Source organism: Diabrotica virgifera, chromosome 7, assembly GCF_917563875.1.
Source record: "Diabrotica virgifera virgifera chromosome 7, PGI_DIABVI_V3a".
In the NCBI taxonomy this organism is placed as follows: Eukaryota; Metazoa; Arthropoda; class Insecta; order Coleoptera; family Chrysomelidae; genus Diabrotica; species Diabrotica virgifera.
This window is the reverse complement of record NC_065449.1, coordinates 214,305,337-214,332,323: the sequence shown is the minus strand read 5'-3', so window position 1 is coordinate 214,332,323 and position 26,987 is coordinate 214,305,337. Positions and strand designations below refer to the sequence as shown.

Below are 26,987 nucleotides of genomic sequence, written 5' to 3'. Positions count from 1 at the left end.
TTCATTCGGGTTGAAAAATTCCAATTTTTCGATTTTTTGAAAGTTCAACCGCGTTTATGTCGAAAACTATGCATCCTACGAAAAAACTTGTAAAAACATTTTTTGCTTAGAATGACCCAAAAAATACAAAACAATGTTTGTTTTGTTGTTATTTTTTTAACCCTCTAGATTTAAGTAATTTTTGTATATTATAATTGAAAAAAAAAAGAACAAAAAAAAAACAAAAAAAGAAGAGAATAAAAAAAACAAAAAAAAAGATTAAAAAAAGAGAAAAAAAAAAAGGAAAAAAAAACTAAGAAGATGTAAACCTCCGAGAAGTTGAATCGGGTTTATGTCTTAGCGTAGTTAAAAAAAAACAATTAATAAAAAAGAAAAAAAAACAAATTAAAAATATTATGCAAAAAAAATAAATATATACAAAAAAAATTTACATCCAAAACAATGTATTTATTTAGATAGTAGTAAGTTAGTTTATTACGTACATATATTTAGAGTTAGAAATACAAAAAAAAATCCTCTGATTGAAAAAAAATGTTTGTTTTTAAAATAAAATGTCTGCCTAATTGGCTCAGCCAAGGCCATCAAATTCACAAAAAAAAAGAGAAAAATTCACAATACGATAACAGTGAAAATAAGGGCATACGCAAGCAAAACCTCAAAAATTCAGAAAAAACATAAATCAAACATCAACGTAATGGAAATGAAACATTGAGAAAAATGTCCGGAAAAACAAAATTGCACAGGATAAGAAATGAAGATATCAGACAAATGACAAAGCATAAACCTATTAGTGAGTACATTAAACAGAAGCAAATGTTCTGGTTCCGACATAAAATAGAATGAAACCAGAAAGATTTCTAAGGCAAATATTAGAATGAGAAGTAAAAGGAATAAAAGAAGGGGAGACACAGAAAGAAATGGATAAGACCAGATCTAAGAAATGGGAGGGAATAAAGGAAAAACTATTGAAGAATTGAAGACGATGGCCAAAAATAAAACTTATGAGAGGGCAAAAAGATATGAGAAGAAGACAAAGTAAATATGTATTTTTCTAGTTTTTTTTAGGATTAATCTCGAATTAATATTCGGCCGCGCACTGAACAATAAAGACTCGATTTTATTTTTATTTTTATTTTAATTCAAATAAAATGAAACTATTTACAGCATTATTATATAGAAAAAATATTTTATACAAATATAATTTTATATACAAGTTAAACTACCCCATCATAAACTCGTAACCAGCCGGAGTCTTTCCAGTGACGTACTGGTATAAACTACTTTCCAAATCTCCCAATAAACCAGACGCGCCAAAACGGAATAATTCGCTGTTCAGCCAGTCATTTCCTAAGGTTTCTTTTATGAGAACTAACCAATTTATTGCATCGGAGGCAGTTCGAACACCACCAGCGGGTTTCAAACCAACCTGAAAAATATCATGTCTATAAATTTAACTCTGAATTATATCAATTTGATACACTCTGGGCCAAAATTAACCGGTCACCTTAAAAATGAGTCATTTTTGATGTCTTATATCTCCTAAACCTGTTGTCCGATTTAAGTGATTTTTTAAGTGAAAACTTCTTTAGGGACGTTGAGCGATTTTTGGATAGGGGAAAAAGTATTGAATTCGCGACCGTCATCGCGACCGTCATTGCGACCGTCATTGCTTATGCTTATGCTATATATTATTTGTATGTATATATTAATTGTATAGAATTATTTAAATTTAAAATAAATGTAATACCTATTTTAAGATGGGGAAAAAGGATTTATTTCGCGACCGTCATCTCTTCAGCGAAATAAATTTTGTACGTATCTATATTATGTATATGTAGGTATACATAAATTGTATAGAAGTATTTAAATTTAAAATAAATGTAAAACCTATTTTTTGATGGGACAAAAAGATTTATTTCGCGACCGTCATCTCTTCGACGAAATAAATTTTGTACGTATATTTATTGAAGTGAAAACTTTTTTAGGGATGTTGTGCACTTTTTGGATGTAAAAATGTATTAAATTGGTGACCATCATCGCTTCGAAGAAATAAACTTTTGAAGTGAAAATTTCTTCTGGGGACGTTCTGCACTTTTAGATGGGGAAAAAGTATTGAATTAGCGACCGTCATCGCTTCGGCGAAATACATTTTTGAAGTGAAAACTTCTTTAGGGACGTTGTGCACTTTTTTGATGGGGAAAAATTATTAAATTAGCGACCGTCATTCGTTCGACGAAATAAATTTTTGAAGTTGAAAACTTCTTGAGGGTCGTTGTGCACTTTTTGGATGGAAAAAAAGTATTAAATTAGCGAACGTCATCGCTTCGATGAAATAAATTTTTGAAGTAACATCTTCTTGAGGGACGTTGTGTACTTTTTGCATGGGCAAAAATTATTAAATTAGCGATCGTCATCGCTTCGACGAAATAAATTTTTGAAGTGAGAATTTCTTTAGAGACGTTGTGCACTTTTGGATGGGGAAAAAGTATTGAATTAGGGACCGTCATCGCAACCGTCACCGCTTCGACGAAATAAATATTTGAAGTAAAAACTTTTTGAGGAACGTTGTGCACTTTTTGGATGGGGTAAAAGTATTAAATTAGCGACCGTCATCGCTTCGACGAAATAAATTTTTGACGTGAAAATTTCTTTAGGGACGTTGTGCACTTTTTGGATGGGAAAAGTATTAAATTAGCGACCGTCATCGCGACCATCATCGCTTGGACGAAATTAATATTTGAAATGAAAACTTCTTGAGGGATGTTGTGCGCTTTTTGGATGGGGAAAAATATTAAATTAGGGAACTTCATCGCTTCATCGCTTCGAGGAAATAAATTTTTGAATTGAAAGTTGCTTTAGTGACGTTGTGCACTTCATGGATGGGGGAAAAGTTTTGAATTTGCGACCGTCATCACTTCGCTGAAATAAATTTTGTACGTATATAAATTATGTGCATGTATACATAAATAGCATAGGGCATACGCATCGCGTATATGATATAGGTATTACACTTCTTTTTGGATGGGGAAAAAGCATTAAGCTCGTAATTTATTTACTATAAGAAGTTTTCACTTCTGTCGACACTCCCACGAGTGCCTTCAATTTTTTTTTAATATGTTATAGCCTTATTCCTTGACAATACCGTTATAATAATATTGTTGCTAAACAGGTAAATTTTCATTGTATACCGGGTGTACGAATCAAACTGTGTTTTTTTCTTAAAGTCAATGCATCACCGTGTGGAATATTCTAGCATTTGTAGAATACTGAAATTAAAACCTAACTATAGCCTCATGCTTTCTCAACATTTTGTTTTTTGATTGTTTCGCTTATGATGGATAATAAAAAAGTTAGGTGCTTTAACTAGACATGTTTTTTATCAATACAGGGTGTTTTTAAAAAATGTTGGCGAAGTTTAAGGGGTAATTCTGCATGAAAAAATAATGATAGTTTGCTTTATCAACCTATGTTCGCAAATGCTTGGTTTCTGAGATAGGGGGTGTTGAAATTTTTCTGACAAACTGACGATTTATTTATTACTTTAAAACCGGTTGAGACATGCACATTAAATTTGGTGGGTTTTAAGACGTAGTTATTGCACATTTTTTGGCATACCTACAATTAAGCATTTAATACTCACCATTGGGGCGCATACGGGTAATATGATGGCTCATATTACCCGAATGCGCGTCAATGGTGAATAATAAATTCTTAATAATTGTATGTCAAAAAATATGCAATAACTACGTCATAAAACCCACCAAATTGCATTTGCACATCTCAACCGATTTTAAAGCAATAAATAAATCGTCAGTTTGTCAGGAAAATTTCAACACCCCCTATCTCGGAAACCCCTTAAATTACCCCTTAAACTTTGCCAATTTTTTTTTAAAAACACCCTCTATTGATAAAAAACATGTCCAGTTGTTAAAGCACCTAACTTTTTTATTATCCAACATAAGCGAATCAATCAAATAACAAAATGTTGAGAAAGCATGAGGCTGTAGTTAGGTTTTAATTTCAGTATTCTACAAATGCTAGAATATTCCACAGGATGATGCAAACTTTAAGAAAAAAACACAGTTTGATTCGTACACCAGGTATACAATGAAAATGTACCTGTTTAGCAACAATATTATCATAACGATATTGTCAAGGAATAAGGCTATAACATATTAAAAAATCACTTAAATCGGACAACAGGTTTAGGAGATATAAGACATCAAAAATTACCCATTTTTGAGGTGGCCGGTTAATTTTGGCCCAGAGTGTATATCCTATTGCATTGCACAAACATTAATGATACTGATACACAATAAATGATACACAATTTAGGCTTCGCAAAGGCCTAGGAACGCGTGATGTTCTTTTTCCACTTAATAGACTGATACAAAGGTGCCAGGACATCAATCACGATATTATGCATGTTTATTGACTATAATAAAGTATTCGATAAAGTACGTCATGAACAATCATTCATGAATGTCCTGAAAATCAAAGAAGATAGACTACAATGGCCTCAGGATTATATCGAATTTATACTATAAGCAGAGAGCAAAAGTACGTGTTAACGATCAGCTGTTAGATGAAATTGAAATTAGACGTGAGGTGCGACAGTGAAACGTATTGTCGCCTTTTTAATCCCTACTCAGAAGAGATTCTGAATAAGCTCTTGAGGGTGGAACAGCTGGAATAACAGTAAATGGAGTTTCCATTAAAAACATTAGGTATGCCGATGACACTGTCATCTTAGCCGAAAATATGGATCTGAGACTGGTGCGCAGAATAGCGGAGTATGTAAAAGAATAAAGTCTAACAATGAACGTCAAGAAGACAAAATTTATGAGAATATCGGAAACTTAAAGAAATAGCATAGTCGAGGAAATGAAGCATTTTGGCTCACAATTTTTTCGTCCGGCATGGATTTACTTGAAATTTTCACAGAAGGTAGGAAATAGCCCAAGGATAATTTTCTATATCATGTACGCTGTACGCTAAAACCTTGGGTTGCCACCCCATCTCGGGGGATGGGAATTTTTTATTAAATTTTAACCATGTAAATCGATGTAGAACGTGATTCTAAGAAAAATTTTTTTACACTTTTTTCGTAAAACTAATATTTTTCGAGTTATTCGCGGTTGAAAGTAACAGTTTTTCGACGAAAAAATCCACTTTTTTAGAGAGTTTTTTGAGAATAACTCGAAAAATATGCATTTAATCAAAAAAACTGTAATCATCGAAATTGTGTCTTTTAGTAACACAAACCAAATTCTTTTTCTAAAATATTTTTACGACCAATAATACAAACCGAGATACGGCATGTTAAAGGTTAGCTTTTTTCGTCAAATGTATAACTTGAAATATTCAAAGCCAAATAACGGGAAAACTTTGCATTTTTCGAGGAAAACTTAAATAATATTTTTTCAAGGATACAATTAGACCTTTCAAAAGAAAAAACAAAAAGTTTCTAGCATAAAAATTGAGTGACTTATGATCAAAAATGGTCGGTACCTGCTTTTTTTATGAAAAAATCAGTGAAAACAACCCCCTAACTACCCTCCTAATTAGAACTTGGTCTTCACCTTTCTGTAATTCCTTTTATATTTGTATTATCAATACACTCAAGAAGATTGACCCATTTAAAAGGCCTAATTTTAGAAAAATTGGAGTTTAAAGAAAAATAGATTTTTTGCAATTTTGTATTTTTTACCATTTTCTTCAAAATATCTTTGAAAATACTAGAGATAAGAAAAAATGATAGTTTACTAAATTGTAGTTTTTTCATAGCTAAAATTTCCTTGTGCATAGATTTTAATTATAGTGAATAGTTAGCGAGATATAGCTGTTTAAAACCTCTATTTACGAGCAAACACCCCCTTATTCGAGCCCTTTAAACCCACCCCAATTAAAAACTAAGGGATCTTACGGAATTTAATTTAAATAGTCATTCTACAAAAATCCTACAAAATCATTTTTGAAAAAACTTTTTATCGCCAAAAATAAAGGAGCTAAAATTCGAATAGTCCGCTTATAGAGCATTTTCAATGTATATAATACCACAGAACTAGTTCGTATACTGGAAGATGACTAAAAAACTATTTGTATTTGTAGGTACATATTTGTAAATTCGTATTTTTGTGTAAATGTTTTTGTAATTATTTAATTCTACTTTTTTTCTGTATAGATCTATTAAATTATCTACTTATAAAAATTGCAATGTTCATAAGGGTGGTTTTTAAGGGTTGAAATATGATATTATACCCTTTAGCATAAAACAATCATTATTTAACCAATCAAAACCAAATTTTTACCCATATTAAGGTTTACAATGTTTGTATATAATTTTTGACAATAAGGGGTAGTTTATACCCCTAAAAATAAGCAACGCCCTTGAGCATGATATAGTATATGAAGTACAGGGTGAGATGATCCTAATCTCCAATTTTTATGTAAATCGATGCAAGCCGAAATTATTCTTTTAGGATAAGTCAATTTTTTATATATATATATATATATATATATATATATATATAGCTCCAACAAGGGTGGTTGTAAGGGTTGAAATATTGTATTATATCTTAAAGCATAAAACAATAATTATGTAACTAATAAGAACCAAATGTTGACAATATTAAAGTTTAAAATGTTATTTTATAATTTTTTACAATTAGGGGTAGTTTTCACCCTTAAAAAAACAAAAGCGTACAACGGCTCAATATAGAAAATTAACTAGAGGGTGAAATGAGGCTAATCCCAAATTTTTGTACAAATCGATGTTGGACGAAAACATTGCGAGGTTTTACCATTTTTTCAGTTTCATTTCCTCGACTAATAGGAACCAATGCCGAACGAGTGGACAAAGATGCATATCTTAGAACAATGATTAACCCCACAGATGATTACTTTCAGTAAATCAAAATTAGAATAGAAAAGGCTAGAGCTAAGAGTTGGGTTGGCGTTGTGTTACGTTTTCTCGGTTTTGTTTTATGGAATAGAAGCTTGGATCTTGAATGCGAAATCAATGAAGAAACTGAAATTATTCGAGTTGTGGGTGTATGGATGAATTCTGAAAATATCGTGGACAGAACACGTCACAAACAAAGAGGTTTTGAGAAGGATTAATAAAATTTAAATACAATCAAAACAAGAAAATTGGAAGGATCCAAGGAAAGAGAAGCATAGGGAGACGTAGAATAGCATAGCTGCGTAACCTGAGAAAATGGTACGGATGTACATCAAATGAACTTTTCAGAGCAGCCGTCTCCAAAGTCCGAATAACTATTATGATTGCCGACTTCCGTCGTGGAGATGGCACTTGAAGAAGAAGAAAATTGCACATTATATCCTATATAAAAGTTAAAAGATGAATGAACCGGTGAGTGGTATTTCACTGTATTATTGGTTGTATGATTAATTGGAACCAGTAATGTCCAAATAATCAAGGTACAACAAACTGTACAAAAATCTTTTTGTCAAGGGTGATTAAATTAAAAGGAAACATGTTATATGAGACATATAGGCAGAACATCTCTGTGAAAAGAATTAATATTCGTGTGATCCAAGATAGAAACTTATCGAGAAATGTATTTAGAAAAGAGAAAGATGATGATTTGCTATTAACTCATCGCGTATAATGATTATATGTAACAAACTAATAATAAAAAATATTATAACATACCTTATAGCCCATCCTATCAAAGTAATCCTTGATAGCTCTTGCCATTATCAAACCAACAGGTAAAGTAGCATTAACAGCTTCTTTTCCAGTAGATGTTTTTATAAAATCCGATCCAGCCATCATTGCTATTAAAGAAGCCTTATAAATCTAAAATAGAGAATTTGGCTTCATTTATTTTTATATATTTGAGCATTATTTAAATTTGAGAAGATTTGAAAAAGTGTTACAAACGACAGCATATTTTATCGTGAGTTACAAACAACACTCCTCCGACTGGCGATACGATAGAAAGCAAGCTTTCATTCAGTAGTCTACCTGCGGCATATAATAGAGACAGAATTATTCCCGGTTATAAATTTCTTCTTCGGCGCCTTATCCGTCTGGATGTTGGCGATCATCAACACTATCATGTGAACGGCCGTAGCTCAACGGCATGATCACTGGCCTCATACGCCAGAGCACGCGGGTTCGAGCCCTGCCAACGACAATCAATTTTTCATTTCTAAAAATGATACGAGCCGTTTCACCGTGCCTCGGAGAGCACGTTAAGCCGTCGGTCCCCCTGGGCTAGTGTACATCGACACTAGTTACTTGAAACAGGGTTAAATATGTAAATGGCGCCGGAACAATCCGAAAGGATCTCCCCGGCAAAAATGCCATACGATTTAGCCATACGGCTCACACTCCCTCTAAGGGGAAAATTGACTCATCCCAGATACCTACGGTATCAAAAGGATTGAGCTCTGGTGGGACTCTTTCCTTGTTATCGAGCCCTCTAGGTGACTTGGTATGCAGGTGTATCCCCCAGGTGTAGACCCAGCTTTTTTATGCTTTCGAGGAGGTTCTTCGGAACGACTCCAGTGGTAGACATATTAATAGGTATCGTCTGGGTACTTTGCATTCTCCATTTTCTTCGTATTTGAATTTCCAGATCTCTGTACTTGGCGATCTTTTCAGTGAATTTACTACGTAGATTATTGTTGTTAGGTATCGCCACATCAATTAGTGTTGTTTGTCTTGTTAATTTATTAACTAGTACAAGATCTGGTCTATTATGTGCCACTGTTTGGTCTGTGAGCACAGTGCGGTCCCAGTATAGCTTGTAGTTGCCATCCTCAAGCATACTTTCAGGGACGTATTGATAATATGGAAGATGGTCCGTTTGAAGAGGTCCCATCTTGATAGCTATCTCTTGATGAAGAATTTTTCCCACTGCGTCATGCCGTTCCTTATTATTATTATTATTAACGCTATCATCTTTCTGACGACCGCTCATCGAAACAGTTCAGAGGAGGACATTCCAAATCATTGTCGAAGGTTTTCAGCAACGTGATAAAACGGCATTCCGTCCCTCTTTTGCCAAAATTCTTTGCCCTGCATGGGGAGTTAAAGAATTTGATATATTGCTTCGTTGCACATTACATGGCTGAAATACTCAAGCGCTTCACTAAGTTAAGCACTTCTTTTTCTTTTCTCTTGCGCTGTAGGACTTCAACGTTGGTGACATGGTCCACATAATTTACCTTCAATACCCACCTGTTAAGGTTGATCTGAACCCCCCCAAAAATAAACTACACATTCAAAAAATTTGAAAAAAATTGAGAAGGTATATGTGATAACTAGAAGTATTTTGACAAATTTTGAGCAAACTTCATGTTTTCGTTTTCGAAAAAACTCAAAAAAACTCCTTTTTTTCAAGTATAAAGCGGGAAAACTAAACATACAATTTTGTTAATTTTCTCACAGCATAAAGATATAATCCTAGGAAATACTTATGAATTTTTTTAAAATTTTTGAATGTACAGTTTTGCCACAGTAGGAAAAAATAATATGTTTCGGCTTATAATAAAGCTACCGGTAAGAAATTGGATAAAATTTCAATAACAAAATATATAAAACTGTAACAATGGAAAATATTTCCAATAAAATGTTGAATATTTTTTCTTAAACATATGAAAAATCTCGTTAAACAAGAATTATATCTTGAATTGCCGCTAAGAATTTGTGCCGCCATGACATTGCGCCATCTACACCATCGGTAATATTTATGTTCGATAGATAGCAGTGCCTTCTGCTTGAATCGCGTCACACAGAACTTTATCCTAACAGCGTTGTCATATCAATTACTTTGTACAACAAAATGTTTTAATGTTATTAGGTAATATAAGCCTACTACTATAACGTCTATTTATAACGCATCAACGTGACCTTCTGAAATTAATTTAACTACTTTTGTTGAAATATTTTCAGTCCCCTTGGCCGTATTAGATTTTGATATATGTAGGGCCGGTACTTTTTGTTTCGATTAAACCCTAGTTGGCAATTGGCATTTTAATGTTGTTAAGTACCATAAAGTTGTCTTTTTTTTATTTGTATTTTTTCATGTATCTCTGAAGCTTTGTATTTGACTATATTTTGAATTGGAATTGGAGCATAGTCTTCATTTGTCAAATAGTGTTTCTAATAACTACCATCCATGGTATTTCTCTTTTGTCGCACTTTTATGTTTATTAAAGATTTTAATTGAAATTATTACTTTATCTTTAAAATTTTCATTGTCCATTACTTTTTGCATTTGTGGTGAGCTAGATTTAAGGGAAAACAATTGGGCGATATGTAAATAGATATGGAGTAAGAGCAGTAAATAACCACTTCTAAAATTAATTGAGGAGAGGTTAAAAATATTTTCACCTTCATATTAAAAATAAAAAAGGACCAATATACAAGGAATAATAGGTAATAATCAATTTTAAAAATCTTACATCTATATTGATTTCTTCTCTGTACAGAAACAACAGAAATAAATAAGACAAAAGAAAAAATGTGTTGTCACTGAATAATAGGTAGGTATGTTAAACAAACGTATTGATTAGTCTGATGGAAGTAGAACTTAAAACTGTTATATGGAGCTAATCTGGATCGGTATAAATTAAATGAGAAAGAAAAAAATGTAATAAACAGTTTCTTTAAGAGCAGGAAGAGAAAGATTATGGAATATTAGAAAATGAAAACGGCGCGGCAGAATAATCATCGATAAAGAAGTAAAAAGAGGAAACGCGATAACGATATCTGGAACAATTGTTTTATCTGATAAGAAACGAAGAACAGCCAGAAATTGCTATCAAAATAAAAAATATAGTAAAGCAGTGTGGATTGTTTCTGTGTTTGAAAAAGGTTATGGGTTTTTACGAGCTTGTCCGGACGGGTCAGTAAGTGATAATAATATTGTGGAAGTTAAGTGACTGTATTCATCTCGAGAATATACATCTCTAGAGGCAGCCGAATCCATAAAAAAATGTAGCTTGTTAAGTGAATGTCCCTAAAGAAAACAATAACTTCTTCTTTAGCCTGGTTGCATCCACTCCTGGACAAAGGCCTCCCATGAGTTCTCCACTCTTCTCTGTTTTGTGCTATTTGGTACCAGTTTCTCCCCACTTTTGCTTTGAAGTTATCTAGTCATCGTCTTTGTGGTCTTCCTCTGCTACGACTATGCTCGCGTGGTCTCCATTGTAAAATGTTTCTCGTCCACCTTTCGTTGTTTTGCCGTGGCACGTGTCCTGTCCTATCCAGCTCCATTTCATTTGCGCAATTCTTCCAATAACATATTCCACCTTCGTCCTGTTTCGTACGTCCCATTTCGAATATGTTCTCTCAGAGATACTCCTAAGAGAGCTCGTTCGATGGCCCTCTGTGTTGTTCTTAATATATTGGCTGATAACCCTGTAAGTCTCACGGTCTCCACTCCATAAGTCATAACTGGTAGAATACAACAGTTGAGTACCCTTTTTTCTAGATTTATTGGTATCTTTTTGTTTTTCAACACATCACTGAGTCTTGCAACTGCTGCCCAAGTAATTCAGATTCTTATAGCTATCTCGTCCGTTTGATTCTGTTTGCCTAGTTTGATCGTGTGACTCTTCGACACTTTCGATCTCACTTTTGTTTTATTTAAATTCATTTTTAAACGGCCTTTCTCAGATTCATGTTTAAGCATCTTTAGTATGTAGATTGGTTCTTCTGTATTGTTGCTAATGAGCACTATGTCATCGGCAAATCTTAGATGACTTTCTTGCGTTATTCATTTCGTTTAATACGGTCCAGAGTTCTATGGAATCGAATGCCCCATTGTACAGCAAGAACAACAATACAAATGAAATATTAATGGTAGGCGGTCAGCAGTCTGAGAGAGTAAAAAATATATTTACTGGGAACGATAATCACAGAAAATAACGATTATACTCCAGAAATAAGAGAGAGAATTGAAAAAGCACGTGCCAACTTCGTGAAAATGAAAAAGATTTTATGCAGCAAAGATCTGATATTGGCCCTCAGAATAAGGCTAATTATATGTTATGTACACAGTGTGCTTTACTAAGGAGCTGAATCATGGACATTAAATCGAAATGCAATAAATCGACGAGCAAGACAGAGAAGAACTAGTTTTGGTGTTAGTGAAATAGTTTTGAGTATTTTTTTCTGTTAACAATCATTTTTAATATCTTTATTATAACCTTTTTGGACCTTATTCTGCGGTATCTCATGAAACTGATTACGCAAAAAGATCTCATGGGAATATTTTTCCCAAGAAACACGATGTTTTCGCCTTGCTTAAATATATTTTGCCGAATTTAAAATCAAAATCCTATTCTTTTCTTCTATTCTTTTTCTATCATACATTGACTTTATTCACTCAGATATTTGTAGTTCTTAACACGTTGATGAACAGAACGTATATAGACGACATTTTTAAAATAACGAGTTATGACAAAAAATCGGTAGATTTTTGTAGATTTTTTGTCACATTACATCTACAGATGCATATGAAATATAATATGACATCCATGGTCGTCGTCCACATGTTTACAAAAAACATATTGTTTCCATAAAACAAATTTAGCAATTTCGCTATTACACTGGCGGACAAAAAATTTAGGTCACTAGATGAATTATTTGATGCCTTGGATTTCCTAAACCTGTTGTCCGATTTGAATGATTTTTTTAGTATGTTATAGCTTTATTATTTAAGAATCCTAGTGTGTTAATATTGTTGCTAGACAGGTAAATGTCATTTTATACCGGGTGTAACAATCATACTGTGTTTTTCCTTAAAGTTCGGAACACTCTGTGGAATATTATAGTATAGATAAAATATTAAGATTAGAACTCAATTGTAGCCTTAGGCTTTCTGAACATTTTCTTTTTTGATTCATTTGCTTATGTTGGATAATAAAAAAGTTAGGTACTTTAACAACTAGCCATGTTCTTCATCAATACAGGGTGTTTCTAAATAAGGGCGACAAACTTTAAGGGGCAATTCTACATGCGAAAAATAATGACAATTTGCTTTATAAACATATGTCCACAAATGCTTAATTTCCGTGATACGGGATGTTGAATTTTTTCTTACCAACTGACGGTTTATTTCTTGCTCTAAAACTGATTGAGATATGCAACTGAAATTTGGTAGGTTTTAAGAGGTATTGGCGTGCATACGGGTATAAATATTTTAGATACATCCCGTATGCACGCCAATGGCGAATATAAAATTCTTAATTGTATGGCAAACAATGCGCAATAACTACCTCTTAAAACCTACCAAATTTCAGTTGCATATCTCAATCGGTTTTAGAGCAACAAATAAACCGTCAGTTGGTAAGAAAAAATTCAACATCCCGTATCACGGAAATTAAGCATTTGTGGACAATGTTTATAAAGCAAACGGTCATTATTTTTTCATGTAGAATTACCCCTTAAAGTTTGTCGCCCTTTTTTAGAAACACCCTGTATTGATGAAGAACATGGCTAGTTGTTAAAGTACCTAACTTTTTTATTATCCAACAAAAGCAAATGAATAAAAAAGAAAGTGTTAAGAAAGCCTAAGGCTACAATTGAGTTCTAATTTCAATATTTTTTTCTCTATGCTATAATATTCCACAGAGTGTTCCGAACTTTAAGGAAAAACACAGTATGATTGTTACACCCGGTATAAAATGACATTTACCTGTCTAGCAACAATACTAACACATTAAGATTCTTAAATAATAAAGCTATAACATAATAAAAAAATCATTCAAATCGGACAACAGGTTTAGGAAATCCGAGGCATCAATTAATTCATCTAGTGACCTAAATTTCTTGCGCGCTAGTGTATATTCTACTCTGCAAAATTCATATAGTGTCACAACACTTGCTTATACATTTGACGCACTGTCCGTCAAGGTGTTAAAAAGTTTATGTATAAACAAAATTTGTGCAAGATTTTTACAAGATTGCAAGCGGTCATAAAATTTTATTACCATTTTTCAGTGTGAGATAAGAGATGACTAACAACTGGAATATTTAGTTACCGAGAAACATAATATGCAAATAGTCAATGATGTGAAGCCGCTCTCGTCTGAAAAAAATTCTAATTTGGTTTCTTTGCGGATTCCTATTCAAAAATGTCCCCTTTAAATAAATCAGAAGGGTGCCGGCGAAATTTTTGGGCAGAAATTTTCTAAACAATGTTTCTAAACAAATTCACAAGATTGGTAATTGGTATTTAGTGTAATTCAATCTGAATCTTTCTGAATCTATTTCGATTATGACTGGTCGATTTTGGCTGCGGGGGGAAACTATGGAGTACGGTTCGGAAGCTTGGGAGTAGTTGCAACTTGCAACTGTGAGTTACTCGAAACCCAGCATAGATCGAGGTTGCGCCTTTGCTCCATCTCCTATAAAAGAAAGTAGTTTTATCTTTTAGACTATGAATAAGGTGAATATTGATTTCTTCGGCCAACTCCAGGAGTTTCCCCCATTTACATGTGGTGACCGCTTAAGTCCTGTAACCTGTAGGTTGGTTGTTGGTTTTCCACAGTTTTGTCGTGCGATATGATTGGCGTATGTAATTGGTACATTGTAAATAATTGAAAAAATAAATAAATTGTTTAAAAAACTATGGTAATAATAATATACAAAATTTAAAGAGAAGTAGTCCCGGTTGTGTGGTAGCTCCCGCATGAAAAATGCCTCCCATTCAGTTTTTCTGGAATTCCTGCTCAAAAATGTCTCCTTTAAACATTATGAGAAGGGTGCCGGACGGCATTTTTGGGCAGAAATTGTTTAAATAACTTTTTTCTACAACCGTGTTAAAAATGCAATTTTTAGCACTCCATACGAGCGTTAAAAATGCTACTTTAAGGCACTAGTGCTTTAAAAATTTTAAGGCACTGCAGTTAAAAGTGAATTGTCAAATAGGGAACTTGCATATATTTTTAAATATTAAAATAATATTAAAAAATATAAGGTAACATGATCTTAAAACGCATGCATGCAAAAAAATCAAATATTTTTAACTCATACGCTTATTACGCAGCTTTGAAAATGCTATAACATTCAAATTTCTTCAGAGACGCGTAAACGGGTCTGACGTCACGACCCACTGTCTACCTGCCATCGACAAAAAAACCGCTAGGATATTTCGAAAATATTATTTACAAATTCATTCACATTCACTTAAAACTCTTATGTAGAAGTCGATTGTATAAATAAAAGTTCAAAAGAAATAAAGGTTGTTTTGGGGATTGTATTAACTCCATTTAATCGTATTTAATTGGAAATTCCAAGGTATTATTTGTGTTCTTGTGGGTATAGTTCATAATTAGTTTATTAATTTCAAACTGAAATTGATCAGGTGTTGAAATAGATATTGTAAATAGGTGTTGAAATAGATATTGTATTGTTTATTTTTAAGCTTTTTTTTCTTCTTTGTTATGAATCTAAAATATTTATAAATGATATGTTTTAGTTTTGTTTATTACAAAATATTACGACTGAAATATATGTATTCGAAAATTTAATTATAATAAGGGACAAACGTTTTGACAAACGTCATAATTTTGAAAAAAAAAAATGTTTAAACTTTAATTCAAGCACTTGGCTATTTTAAGTTTTTAAACTTCGAAAATGCATATTATCGCATTTTTCAGATTTTAAATCGCCCTTAACTCGAAATCTATCAACTTTTGAGAAAAATGACAACATACCTTTGTTGTTAGAATGGCCCAAAAAACCTAAAAAAATATTTTCCGGAGCAAAAAGGGTGATCTTTTGAATTTCTTAAAAAAAAATTTAAACAATTTCTGGCCTAAAATTTCGCCCTGCGCACTTCATATTTCCTTAAAGAGAACATTTCTGAACAGGAATCCGCAGAGAAACCGAACGATAATTTTTTTAGACGGGAGCGGCATCACAACATGGACTAAATGTTTCTTGCTAACATTACATTGTTATTAGGCCGTGATAAAATTACTGTCTAAACAATTTGGCAACAGGACCAATTGAGCCAATGGGTGTAAGGACAGAATAGTGTTCAGGTCTCTACATTATTACAGAGTCATCATGTAGAAATCTACAATTAAGTTGAAAATGTTACCACAGTAACATGCTACAGTACAGCCATCTCTAGGATCAGAAACAAATTAATTGAGGGTTCATATCAACCTTAATGTCACATCTCAAAGGCTTCAATCTTCTTTTCGGTGGCTTGTGTAAATGTCTAGGTTTCGACTCGAGTAAGCAAGTATTGCAAACAGTTGTAAAAGAATCATCATCATCAATCAGCCAATCGCGTCTGCTTCTGGACATAAGCCTCCCTCAGTTCTTTCCAGTATTCTCTACACTGCGCCGCTTGTAGCCAGTTTCCCGCTACATTTTTTATGTCGTCGGTCCATCTAGTAATCTAGTAGGTGGTCGTCCTCGGCTTCTTTTATAGTTTCTGGGCCTCCATTCCATGATTCGTCGTGTCCACCGTCCATCTTGTGTTCTAGCTAAGTGCCCTGCCCAGTTCCACTTAAGGTACTAATACACTTTAGAAGAAAAAAAAATCATTTTTTTGAAGAATTTTTTTCTCAGAACCTTTATTAAATATGAACATAAAAACTTTTTACATGTTAATATCTAACTCTTAAAAAGTAAAAAAATATATATATCATTTTTCATTTGTGCACGTACACTAATATTGTAGGGGACGCAAAGGCCGAGGCCCCGAAAAATCATGGCGGACAGTTAATCTTAGAATTGGGATATCTGAAACAAAAAAATGATACTGCATTTGAAAAAGGAAGGTTTCTTACGTGACAATTTACCACAATTTGTCCAAAAAATAAAAAATAAATATTTTTGAACCATGAAAAACTGAAGAAAAACGGGCGATTTTTTCACAAATTTCCGTAAAATCTTTCTTTTGCGGAATGTTTCACTAACAGTGGTAAATTGTCACGTAATAAACCTTCCTTTTTCAAATGCCGTACGAATTTTTTTATTTCAGAGATCCCCATTCTGAGATTAACTGTCCGCCATCGCAACTACTTTTTTTCGAGGACTCGACTTTGGCGCCCTCTACAATATTAATGTACGTGCATAAATGAAAAAAGATATATTTTTTGTATTCTCTAAGAGTTATATATTAATATGTAAAAAGTTTTATGTTCATTTTTAATAAAGGTTCTGAGAAAAAAAATCTTGAAGAAGTGCATATTTTTGGTCTTCTAAAGTGTACTAGTACCTTAAGCATCGTAGCTATTTCAATGACGTCTTAAATTCCTGATCTTTGCCTGATTTGTTGCTTTGTTATGTGGTCTCAAAGGCTCACGTTGAGCATTGCACGTTCCATGGCTGGTTGTATAACTCGAGTTTATACGCGGATTTTTGCGTCAGTGTTGAAGTCTCTGCTCCATAAGTTTGTATGGGCAAAACACATTGGTTATAAACCTTTCGTGTGAGACACATGGGAATTGAACTGTTTAGAATATGGTTTAGTTTGCCAAATGCTGCCCATGTAAGGCCTATTCGCCTCTGTATTTCATGTGTTTGGTTGTCTCTGCTTATTTTGATCTCGTGTTCCAGACATTTGTAAGTGTTTTTGTTGTATGTGTATGGTATTATTGCAACGAACTGTCAATATTGATAGACCATTCAAACAGTGTAGCGAGATTGCGGCCAACATACAAGAGAGAGGTCCTAGAGAGAGACAGCGAATGCCAGGGAAAATTTGCTACAACTACCACCAGAGTTGCCAGATGTGATTTTATAAATCCCCCACTTAGAAACTGAAATTCCCTCAAATTGAATCTCAGATCGCCCAAATTTAAATTTGTGACGCATTTTAATAAATTATTAGTCAAATGTAGAGAACAGTAAACCAAAATTATACTACTTATCAACAGAGGGCCCTGGAAATAATTCATAGGTCCTATCGTTTTCGATTATATGAGAGTATAATATACAGCTCTATGTATATTCGCAAATTTTATTTACCATGACTTCTTAAAATCCTCCATAATAATTGTCCACCCAAAAAATCCCCCAACCATTTCTGCTTAAAAAAATTCCCCTAGACGCTTTCAAATTACTCCAAAATTGTGGGAAAATACCCCAATCTGGCAACCCTGACTACCACTATCAATTTTTTTGTTTACGAAAGATGACGATATGCTTCCATCCTTCCCTGACTACGCTATCTCATCCTGGCCGCATTAAATTCGCTTCATGCCCATTCCATCAGTATTGATTCCATTTAATACAGTTTGCCCATAGATAAATAATTTAGTTGAAATATCTTGTTTTACTCTGTGGCAAAAATGATTTTTTCTGTGACAGGCAAAATATAAACATTTTATCTCTGTTGACATGTATCAAAAAGTTCTTTTTTATGAAATTACTTTTGTCGTTTCTTGTGTTGAAGAACAAAGAAGAAACAAGTAACTTAAAAATAAACAAAACTTTTAGTAATAAAAGTAAGAGTAACTAAAAAGTATTAGTGCCACTGTAGTATGCGGTCTACAGTCGGGTTTCTACTATAGCTTGCGGTCTACCGAGGGATGCGGTGTAAGTATAAGCTGAGATGATAAAGATATTAACTTGTAAAATTATGAGTACAATAATGATTCTTCTTATTTATACGTATTATTAACTTTGTAAAGAAGGATTTTGTTGGCTATGTACACGTTCTATCGGTACGTCTGCTAATCACCATAATCTTTTCTCGGAAGGCTTTGAACACAATAATGAAAGGCTCCAGTAGGTACTAATAAACATTACAATAAAGTATAATCTTTATTATAATGCAAATTACACCGTCTTTTCCAGGGTATACGAAATCCTTCGATTAGAGGTAGGTAGATCAAACCCACGGGGTAAACCGTATACTATAATATAATGGTACCAAACTATTGTTATAAACGGTTTAAACATGCTTATTAATAACTCTTACTTATTTGCCTTGACACCTCGCATTTCTCCAATAGAATAGCTTTCACTACTTTTTATAAAAGTTGCCACCATGAAGACATCAACGGTAGGTAAGTTGTCAGACTTACCCTCGTCCGTCATATTATGCGTTTTAAACTCTTTACAAAGTAGCACTCAACTTTATCAATTTCAGTTTAAAACTAAGCTGATTGGGGAACTACTTATTACAATATATAAGATGAACATAAATAATACCTAGGAATTTTCCATTAAAGACGATTAAAATGTAATATACCCGTGATACCTACCCTAATAGCGTTGTATCCGACTGCTAGCCCGGTTGACCGTGGCCCGTGACGTCAGACCAATAGAAGGACGTTCAAGAGCCTCCTAAGATATTGGAATTTTATAGCATTTTCAAAGCGTCGTAATTAGCGTACGGGTTAAAAATATTTGTTTTTTCGCATGCAAGCGTTGTAAGATCATGTTACCTTATGTTTTTTAATATCATTTTAATATTTAAAAATCTATGCAAGTTCCCTATTAGGAGATCGCAGTTAAAAAGAAGAAACAGCTAAAAACTATTTTTACTCACATTGTCAAGTGTTCCTAACTCTCCTGTTGCCAGAATAGCTTTCAAATGTGCATCGGGTCCACAAGCTTCTTTCATAACTTGAATTTCTTGGTAGAGTTCTTGCCATTTTCCAGTCAACACCAAACTTCGATCGATGACGATATCTATTTCTTTGGCACCATTTTTGACTGCGTATTGAATCTCCTCCAATCTTGTATTTATTGGATATTGGCCACTTGGAAATCCCGTGGCAACTAAAAGAATAAAGAAGATATATATTTAAGTAAAACATTGTAAGAAACCGATTTTAAACTAAAGATAGGTGTTCAAAAATGAGAGGTACCTGCAGCGACATTAATCTTTCCAAGCATTCCCATATCACCCAATGCTTTAACAGCATCTGCGACTCTTGAAGGATAAACGCAAACTGCTGCAGTATGAATAGGAGAATCCTCATTGTACTCAAATCCTAATTCATTGAGAATATCTTCAGCTACAGGTCTTGCTGCCTAAAACTTTAAAAGATTAATTCAGAATACCAAATTGTTAACATGTAGACAAAAAGACGTAAGAATACAAAAAGGTAGTAAAAAGAATGAACAAGCAAAAAATCAGGAAATTTTAGAAGATGAGTGATTCAGCTATGTTGACTCATTTTTAATCTGCAGCTAAAGTATGTTAAAAGATTAGGTAGATTAGCATACAGAGCCTTTGAAAAAAAATGTAATTAGAGTAAAAAGGTTCAGAAACTTCTTGGGGCATGGCTAAGTTAAATATTATGTTTATGTGGAATTAAGCCAAATTGATTGTAATGAGTATTACATTTTTAAATACTATTTGATGTTTCGATTTCCACTGTGGAAATTGTTCTCAAAACCAAAGTTGTTAAAGAGTTGTGTGTTTCAAAACTGAGTTTTGAAAAACATAGAAGACAAAAAAATATTAATAGAACCTACCATTTCCTAAAATAAGAAATCCTATTCATAGAACCTAATTATTTTGTACCATATAAACTAGCTAAATGCTGGACTATATACAAATAAAAATTTGTTATAAACTATTATTGTGATATCTAATATTACTCCAGTCAATGGTAAGAATAGGATATTACCTCCGAATTCTATCCTACTGCATGGATTTTAATGAAATTTTGGGCCTAGCCTCTACTTATCTCCTAATTCAAAGTCTATCCTATGCCGATGTGTGCTTTTATCTTGGGGGATGGTTCCCACCCCTTCTTAGGGGTGGAAAATTTTTTGGTTAAAATTACCACGGAATTCGCTAGAGAACCTAATTCTAAGCAAAAACTGTTCCATAATTTTTTTTTGAAAACTCAATACTTTTTGAGATATTCGTGGTTGAAAATTAGCCATTTTCATTAAAACATAATACCTTTCCGAACGGTTTTTGAGAATACCTTAAAAACCATGCATCTAACTAAAAAAACTATATTAAACATTTTTGTAGGTTATAAAAAAAACAAAGAGACACTTGCCTTCATAAATCTTCTAGTTATAATACAAAACGAGATATGGTAGGTGAAAATAGTTTGTTTTTCTGACATTCTCAAATTGGTGTATTCAACTTGAAATAACAGAGAAACGGTCGATTTTAGGTGTATAATGCTACTAATACCTTTTGTAGTTCTTGAAAAGACCTTAAAAATGAGCTATACTAAAGTTCCATTACATTAAAACTAAGCGAGATATGATGCAAACAAAATTGATAGCTAATGTATTTTAAGAAAAAATGAGAAGTAATGTTAACCCCCATCCACCAAAATGTAAATGCATGGATTTCCTTCTAGGATACCCTTTATTATAGTGTTAGTTCTATGTTCAAAAAGTTGGACGGGTTTCAAATTAATGGTTTTTGAAAAAAAAAGATCAAATTATGGAGCACATTTTTAAATTTTCTTAAAATCTACTTTTTTCTCCAAGTAACTTGAAAATGATAAGAGATACAGTAATGAAAAATAAAAAGAAAATTTTTATCTAAAAGCCACTAAATTTTTGTGGGGTATCATTTTTTCGTATCTCTTATCTTTTTCGAGGTACATGGAGGAAAAGGAAGATTTTTAAGAAAATTTAAAAATGCGCTCTATAATTTGATCTTATTTTTTTCAAAAACCATTTATTTTAATCCAGCCCAACTTTTTGAACATAGAAATAACACTATAATAAAAAGTATTGTAGAAGTAAAACGATGTATTTAAAATCTGATGAATAAGGGATTAAATATACTTCTCATTTCTTCTTAAAATACATTAGTCATTAACTTTTTTGCAGAATATCTCGCTTAGTTTGCATGTAATCGACAATTAGTATTGCTCATTTTAAAGGTCTTTTCAAGAACTACAAAAGTTATTAGTATCATTATACACCTAAAATCGACAGTTTCTCTGTTACTTCAAGTTGAATACACTGATTTGAGCATGCAGCAAAAAAACAAACTCTTCTTACCTACCATATCCCTCTTTGTGTTTTAACTGGAAGATTTATGAAGGAACGAATCTGTTTGTTTTTTTATAACCTACAGAAATATTTTATATAGTTTTTTTGTTAGATGCATAGTTTTTAAGGTATTCGCAAAAATCCGTCCGAAAAGGTGTCATTTTTCAATGAAAATGGCCAATTTTCAACCACGAATAACTCAAAAAGTGTTGAGTTTTAAAAAAATAATCATAGAATAGTTTTTGCTTAAAATTGGGTTCTCTAGCCTTTTCCGCGGCTATTTTAACCAAAACATTTTTCACCCCCGAGAAGGGGTGGAAACCACCCCCAAGATAAAAGCGCACATCGGCATAGGGTAGACTTTGTTTCTTGAGCTATTCCCTACTTACTGTGAAAATATCAAGTAAATCGAAGTAGTAGGATGGAATTCGGAGCGAAATACCCTCATTGACTGCCCTATATATGATTGGTGATAAATGATGATAATGGGGAAAGCTACTGAGGACTGGAACAGTGGCGTCACTATAGGTGGAAAGATTTGTAACTTGAGACATGCAGGAATCCAGATGATACAACCATCCTCGGTACTTTCAACAATGATAAATAATATCACTGTTGTAGATAAATGTGTGTAACTGACCTTTTTAATAACTAACGAGGGGGGGGGGGGTTGTAATGAAGAAATAAAATGATGGTCAGCATTATTGTAAAAAGCTCTATGGCAAAATTAACAAAAATTTGGAGGAAAAGTCATGAAATAACTATGCAAAAGTGAGACTGGTAAGAAGTATAATTTTTCCAGTTCTCACTTATGCATAGGAATGCTGGATCCTTATGGAGAAAGATAAAAAGATTTGAGATGTACTGCTGGAGGCAAATGCTAAGAATACCATATGTGGCGTGAAGAACAAATGAATCTATACTGAACCAACTACACATAAAGGAAAGGCTAGGATCGTAAATATCAGAGAACTAATAATAGGTTATTTTGGACACATTATGCTTCACAGAAATGGTCTCAAAAACTTATCATCCAAGGAAAGGTAGAAGGCAAAAGAAGTCGAAGTAGATCTCCCACATTACACAAGGACCATATTGTTGCTACTATTGGTGCCCCATTGTCAGAATGTGCTTACTATACCTGCATGAGGTTAATGACTAAGAAGAAGAATATACAGTGGAACCTCGATTATCCGTCTCTCTATTAACCGTCACCTCTGTTAACCGTCAGGGTCCATACCTCATCATCATCATCCTGGTGCTACAGCCCTTAGAGGGCCTCGACCTTCTCAAGCGTTCTACGCCATTCTGTTCTGTCCCTTGCCTGCGCTTTCCAGTTGCCGACTCCGATCTTCTCGGCATCTTGTGTTACCCCGTTCATCCACCTCAACTTTGGTCTACCCCAACTTCTCATTCCCACGGGTTGAGCTGTTAGAATCCTTTTTATCATGTTCGATTCAGGGGCTCGGGCTACATGTCCTGCCCACTGCAGGCGATTTCGCTTAATTATAGTGATAATATCTTTTCCACCAAACGTTTGCTTGTAGATATTCTGCAGTTCAAAGTTATATCTACGCCTCCATATTCCGTTCTCACAAACCGCTCCGAATATCTTGCGTAGTACCTTTCTTTTAAAAATTGATAGAGCGGATTCATCTGTTTTAGTTAGCGTCCATGCCTCTGAACCATATGTGAGAACGGGGACTATCAATGTTCTATACAGCCTTATACGAGTTTTTTGAGACAGACGTTTGTTAGATAAGTACTTTGATAGACCATGATAACACCTGTTAGCAATTATTATTCGCCTTTTTATTATTTCCTCAGATGTGTCATTATTGGGGTTAACCGATGTCCCTAGATATATGAACTCTTTGACCGCTTCGAAGTTTTAGTCATTGATGATTAGATCTGCATCAACATTTCCAGCTCTTGTGTTTGTGTTGGTCGCCATGAATTTTGTTTTACTTTGATCTATATCTAACCCCATTAGTTCTGCTGCTGCTACTAGATCGGTTAGGATTTCCGCAGTTCTCACCCTGGTTCTTGTTATAATGAGGGTCCATACCTACATAAGTTATATTGACAACATAAGTAAAAATTTAGTCATCAATTAATTTTGTTTGAACATTGCGATAAGCCAAACGAAATTCGTTGAAATGTACACGTGCAGTTATGCCACCACCGCATTTTTTTATGTAAATAATTTTTGTTCTTATTCAGGGCTCTGGATTAAATTTCAATTTAAATAGGTGATAAAAATGATACCGTGCTTTTAGAGTTCTATTTTTAGAATCGCAAGCCGAAAATAAAAATGCACAGCACAATAATTATTACAGTCAATATCTGTGTGTCACCATGATTAAATTTGATTCAAATTCGAACATTGATTGTGTCACTTAGTCGTTTGATCAATTAAGTTTTGTTAATACAGTAGACTCGCGATTATCCGAGGTAACTGGGACCGTGACTACCTCGGATACGGAAAAACTCAGTTAACACTGACATTGGTTATATTGATAGAAAAACACGTGAATAATCATAACTGTGGATATTTTAATGACAAAATTAATACAGTACTGTCTATAAAAGATAAAAACATTTACCTTAATAATGTTACTGTTTAAAAAAGTATTTAATTTTGCATAAGCTTTGCTCCTCTTTTTGATTTTGAGGCGGCGATGTTGCGGCATGGTTGAAAATTGTAACTCACCTTTTCTGACTTTTGCCTCGGTTAACCGAGGGGCTCGGATGACCGAGACTCGGATAATCGCGAGTCTACTGTATTCTGTTAACCGTCTTTTCGATTATCCGTCATACCATTGGTCCGGTGCCCTGACGGATAATCGAGGTTCCACTGTATGCTTAGACCAGCACAAATCATCACGATAATCTCATTAGTCTCACGAAATCAATAAGAATAAAGGAAGTACTATAGTAACAGAACTTATCATGAAAGTTGCAAGGAAAGATGACAATGGATATAATCGTTGTGACTTTTACACTACAAGTAGGTACATACTATACAGGGTGCGCCAAACCTCTGGTCTTCTTTGATTACGGCTAAACTATGAGATATACAAAAAAATGTTTATAACAAAACTAATGTGTATCAAAGAGGTCTATAATTTAAAATTATTTTTAATTATACAGGGTGAGTCAGAACGACGGTATGAACCAAAGTTGTATTTTTTTAAATGGAACACCCTGTATATTAAATCATTTTTGAATATATTATTTAAAAATATGAAAAATTTGTATAAGGTCTTATAGGCCTAAAGTTAATAATTTTCGAAATATTTACATTTTTATTGAGAAAAATTGTAATATTTATAGGGTTGTGGATTATGTTTCCAAGGAAATAAAAATTTAGGTGATAGGTCAAAGTTTTTAAAATATAGTGTTATTTTTAAATAATTTAATATTTTTTACTTTTAGCCATAAAATATACAGTGTGATCACTATTTGCAAATACAAAATTTTCTCATTTTTTTTAAATGGGACACCCTGTATATTAGTTTTGCGTTTTGTAGTAAATATTACAACCTTTCTTTTGGTATAAGGTTGTATGTACCTAGCATGTTTCGTTTTGTAGATATTTTTAAAAAACTATAGATTTTACGTGTTTGCGGATTTTTTATTTAAATTTTTTTTGCAAAAAAAATAATTATAATCTGGTTTTAGAAACATACACTAAAATATAAAATATGAAAATAAAAACGTAATTAAAGATTAAAATAAATCGTATGCTAGTACAACTCAATTGAATTTAATAACTTTAAATTATTTTACAAAAAATATTTTACCATATTAATGAATGCATAAAATAGTTACTAAATTAAATAAACAACCAAATTTTAAACCAACCATAGTAATTTTTCTACTACAGCAACTTTCCTGTACCAAATTAATTGTTAGTTAAATTGTATTTAGTTAAACTTTTAAATTTACTTACATACATCTTGAGAATATAAAAATTATTATAAAGTATGCTTTGAAACAAATGAATGTTAAATGTATCATCCAAATTATTTATTAATATAAATAGTATTTACTGGTGTCACAAAAACTGGTAATACTTTTGTAGTTGAAATTTTTGTAACAATTTTTTATATTTTAAATTTTAATTTTTTAACCGAAAAATGTTTGGATATGACATTTGTTTTGGGCGAAACCATTAGAAATTATTACCAGCTTTTGTGACACGAGTTCATTTGTTTCAAAGCATACTTTATACGTTCTCAAGATGTAGGTAAATTAAAAAGTTATTAACTGATCTTACTCGTAAATACAATATAACTAACAATTAATTTGGTACAGGAAAGTTTCTGCGGTAGAAGAATTACTACGATTGATTTAAAATTTGGTGGTTTATTTAATTTAGTAACTAATTTATGTATTCATTAATAAGGTAAAATATTTTTTGTAAAATAATTTAAAGTTATTAAATTCAATTGAATTGTACTAGCATACGATTTATTTTAATCTTTAATTACGTTTTTATTTTCATATTTTATATTTTAGTGTATGTTTCTAAAACCAGATTATAATCATTTTTTTTGCAAAAAAATTTTTAAATAAAAAATCTGCAAAAACGTAAAATCTATAGTTTTTTTAAAATATCTACAAAACGAAACATGCTAGGTACATACAACCTTATACCAAAAGAAAGGTTGTAATATTTACTACCAAACGCAAAACTAATATACAGGGTGTCCCATTTAAAAAAAATGAGAAAATTTTGTATTTGCAAATAGTGATCACACTGTATATTTTATGGCTAAAAGTAAAAAATATTAAATTATTTAAAAATAACACTATATTTTAAAAACTTTGACCTATCACCTAAATTTTTATTTCCTTGGAAACATAATCCACAACCCTATAAATATTACCATTTTTCTCAATAAAAATGTAAATATTTTGAAAATTATTAACTTTAGGCCTATAAGACCTTATATAAATTTTTCATATTTTTAAATAATATATTCAAAAATGATTTAATATACAGGGTGTTCCATTTAAAAAAATACAACTTTGGTTCATACCGTCG

General features: G+C 32.7%; 1 protein-coding gene across 1 annotated transcript in view; it reads right to left on the bottom strand.

Moving 5' to 3' along the window:
* Positions 1–1,115: 1,115 nt before the first annotated feature.
* The window catches only part of LOC114335465 (deoxyribose-phosphate aldolase), a 28,445-nt gene continuing 2,573 nt past the window's right edge, over positions 1,116–26,987 (bottom strand). The window contains exons 3-6 of the mRNA XM_028285708.2: positions 19,825–19,990; positions 19,503–19,735; positions 7,679–7,825; positions 1,116–1,426 (exon numbers count right to left, since the gene is read on the bottom strand). Coding sequence (XP_028141509.1) covers positions 1,220–1,426; positions 7,679–7,825; positions 19,503–19,735; positions 19,825–19,990 — 753 coding nt within the window. The 3' untranslated portion in view covers positions 1,116–1,219. The remainder of the gene's footprint in view (positions 1,427–7,678; positions 7,826–19,502; positions 19,736–19,824; positions 19,991–26,987) is intronic.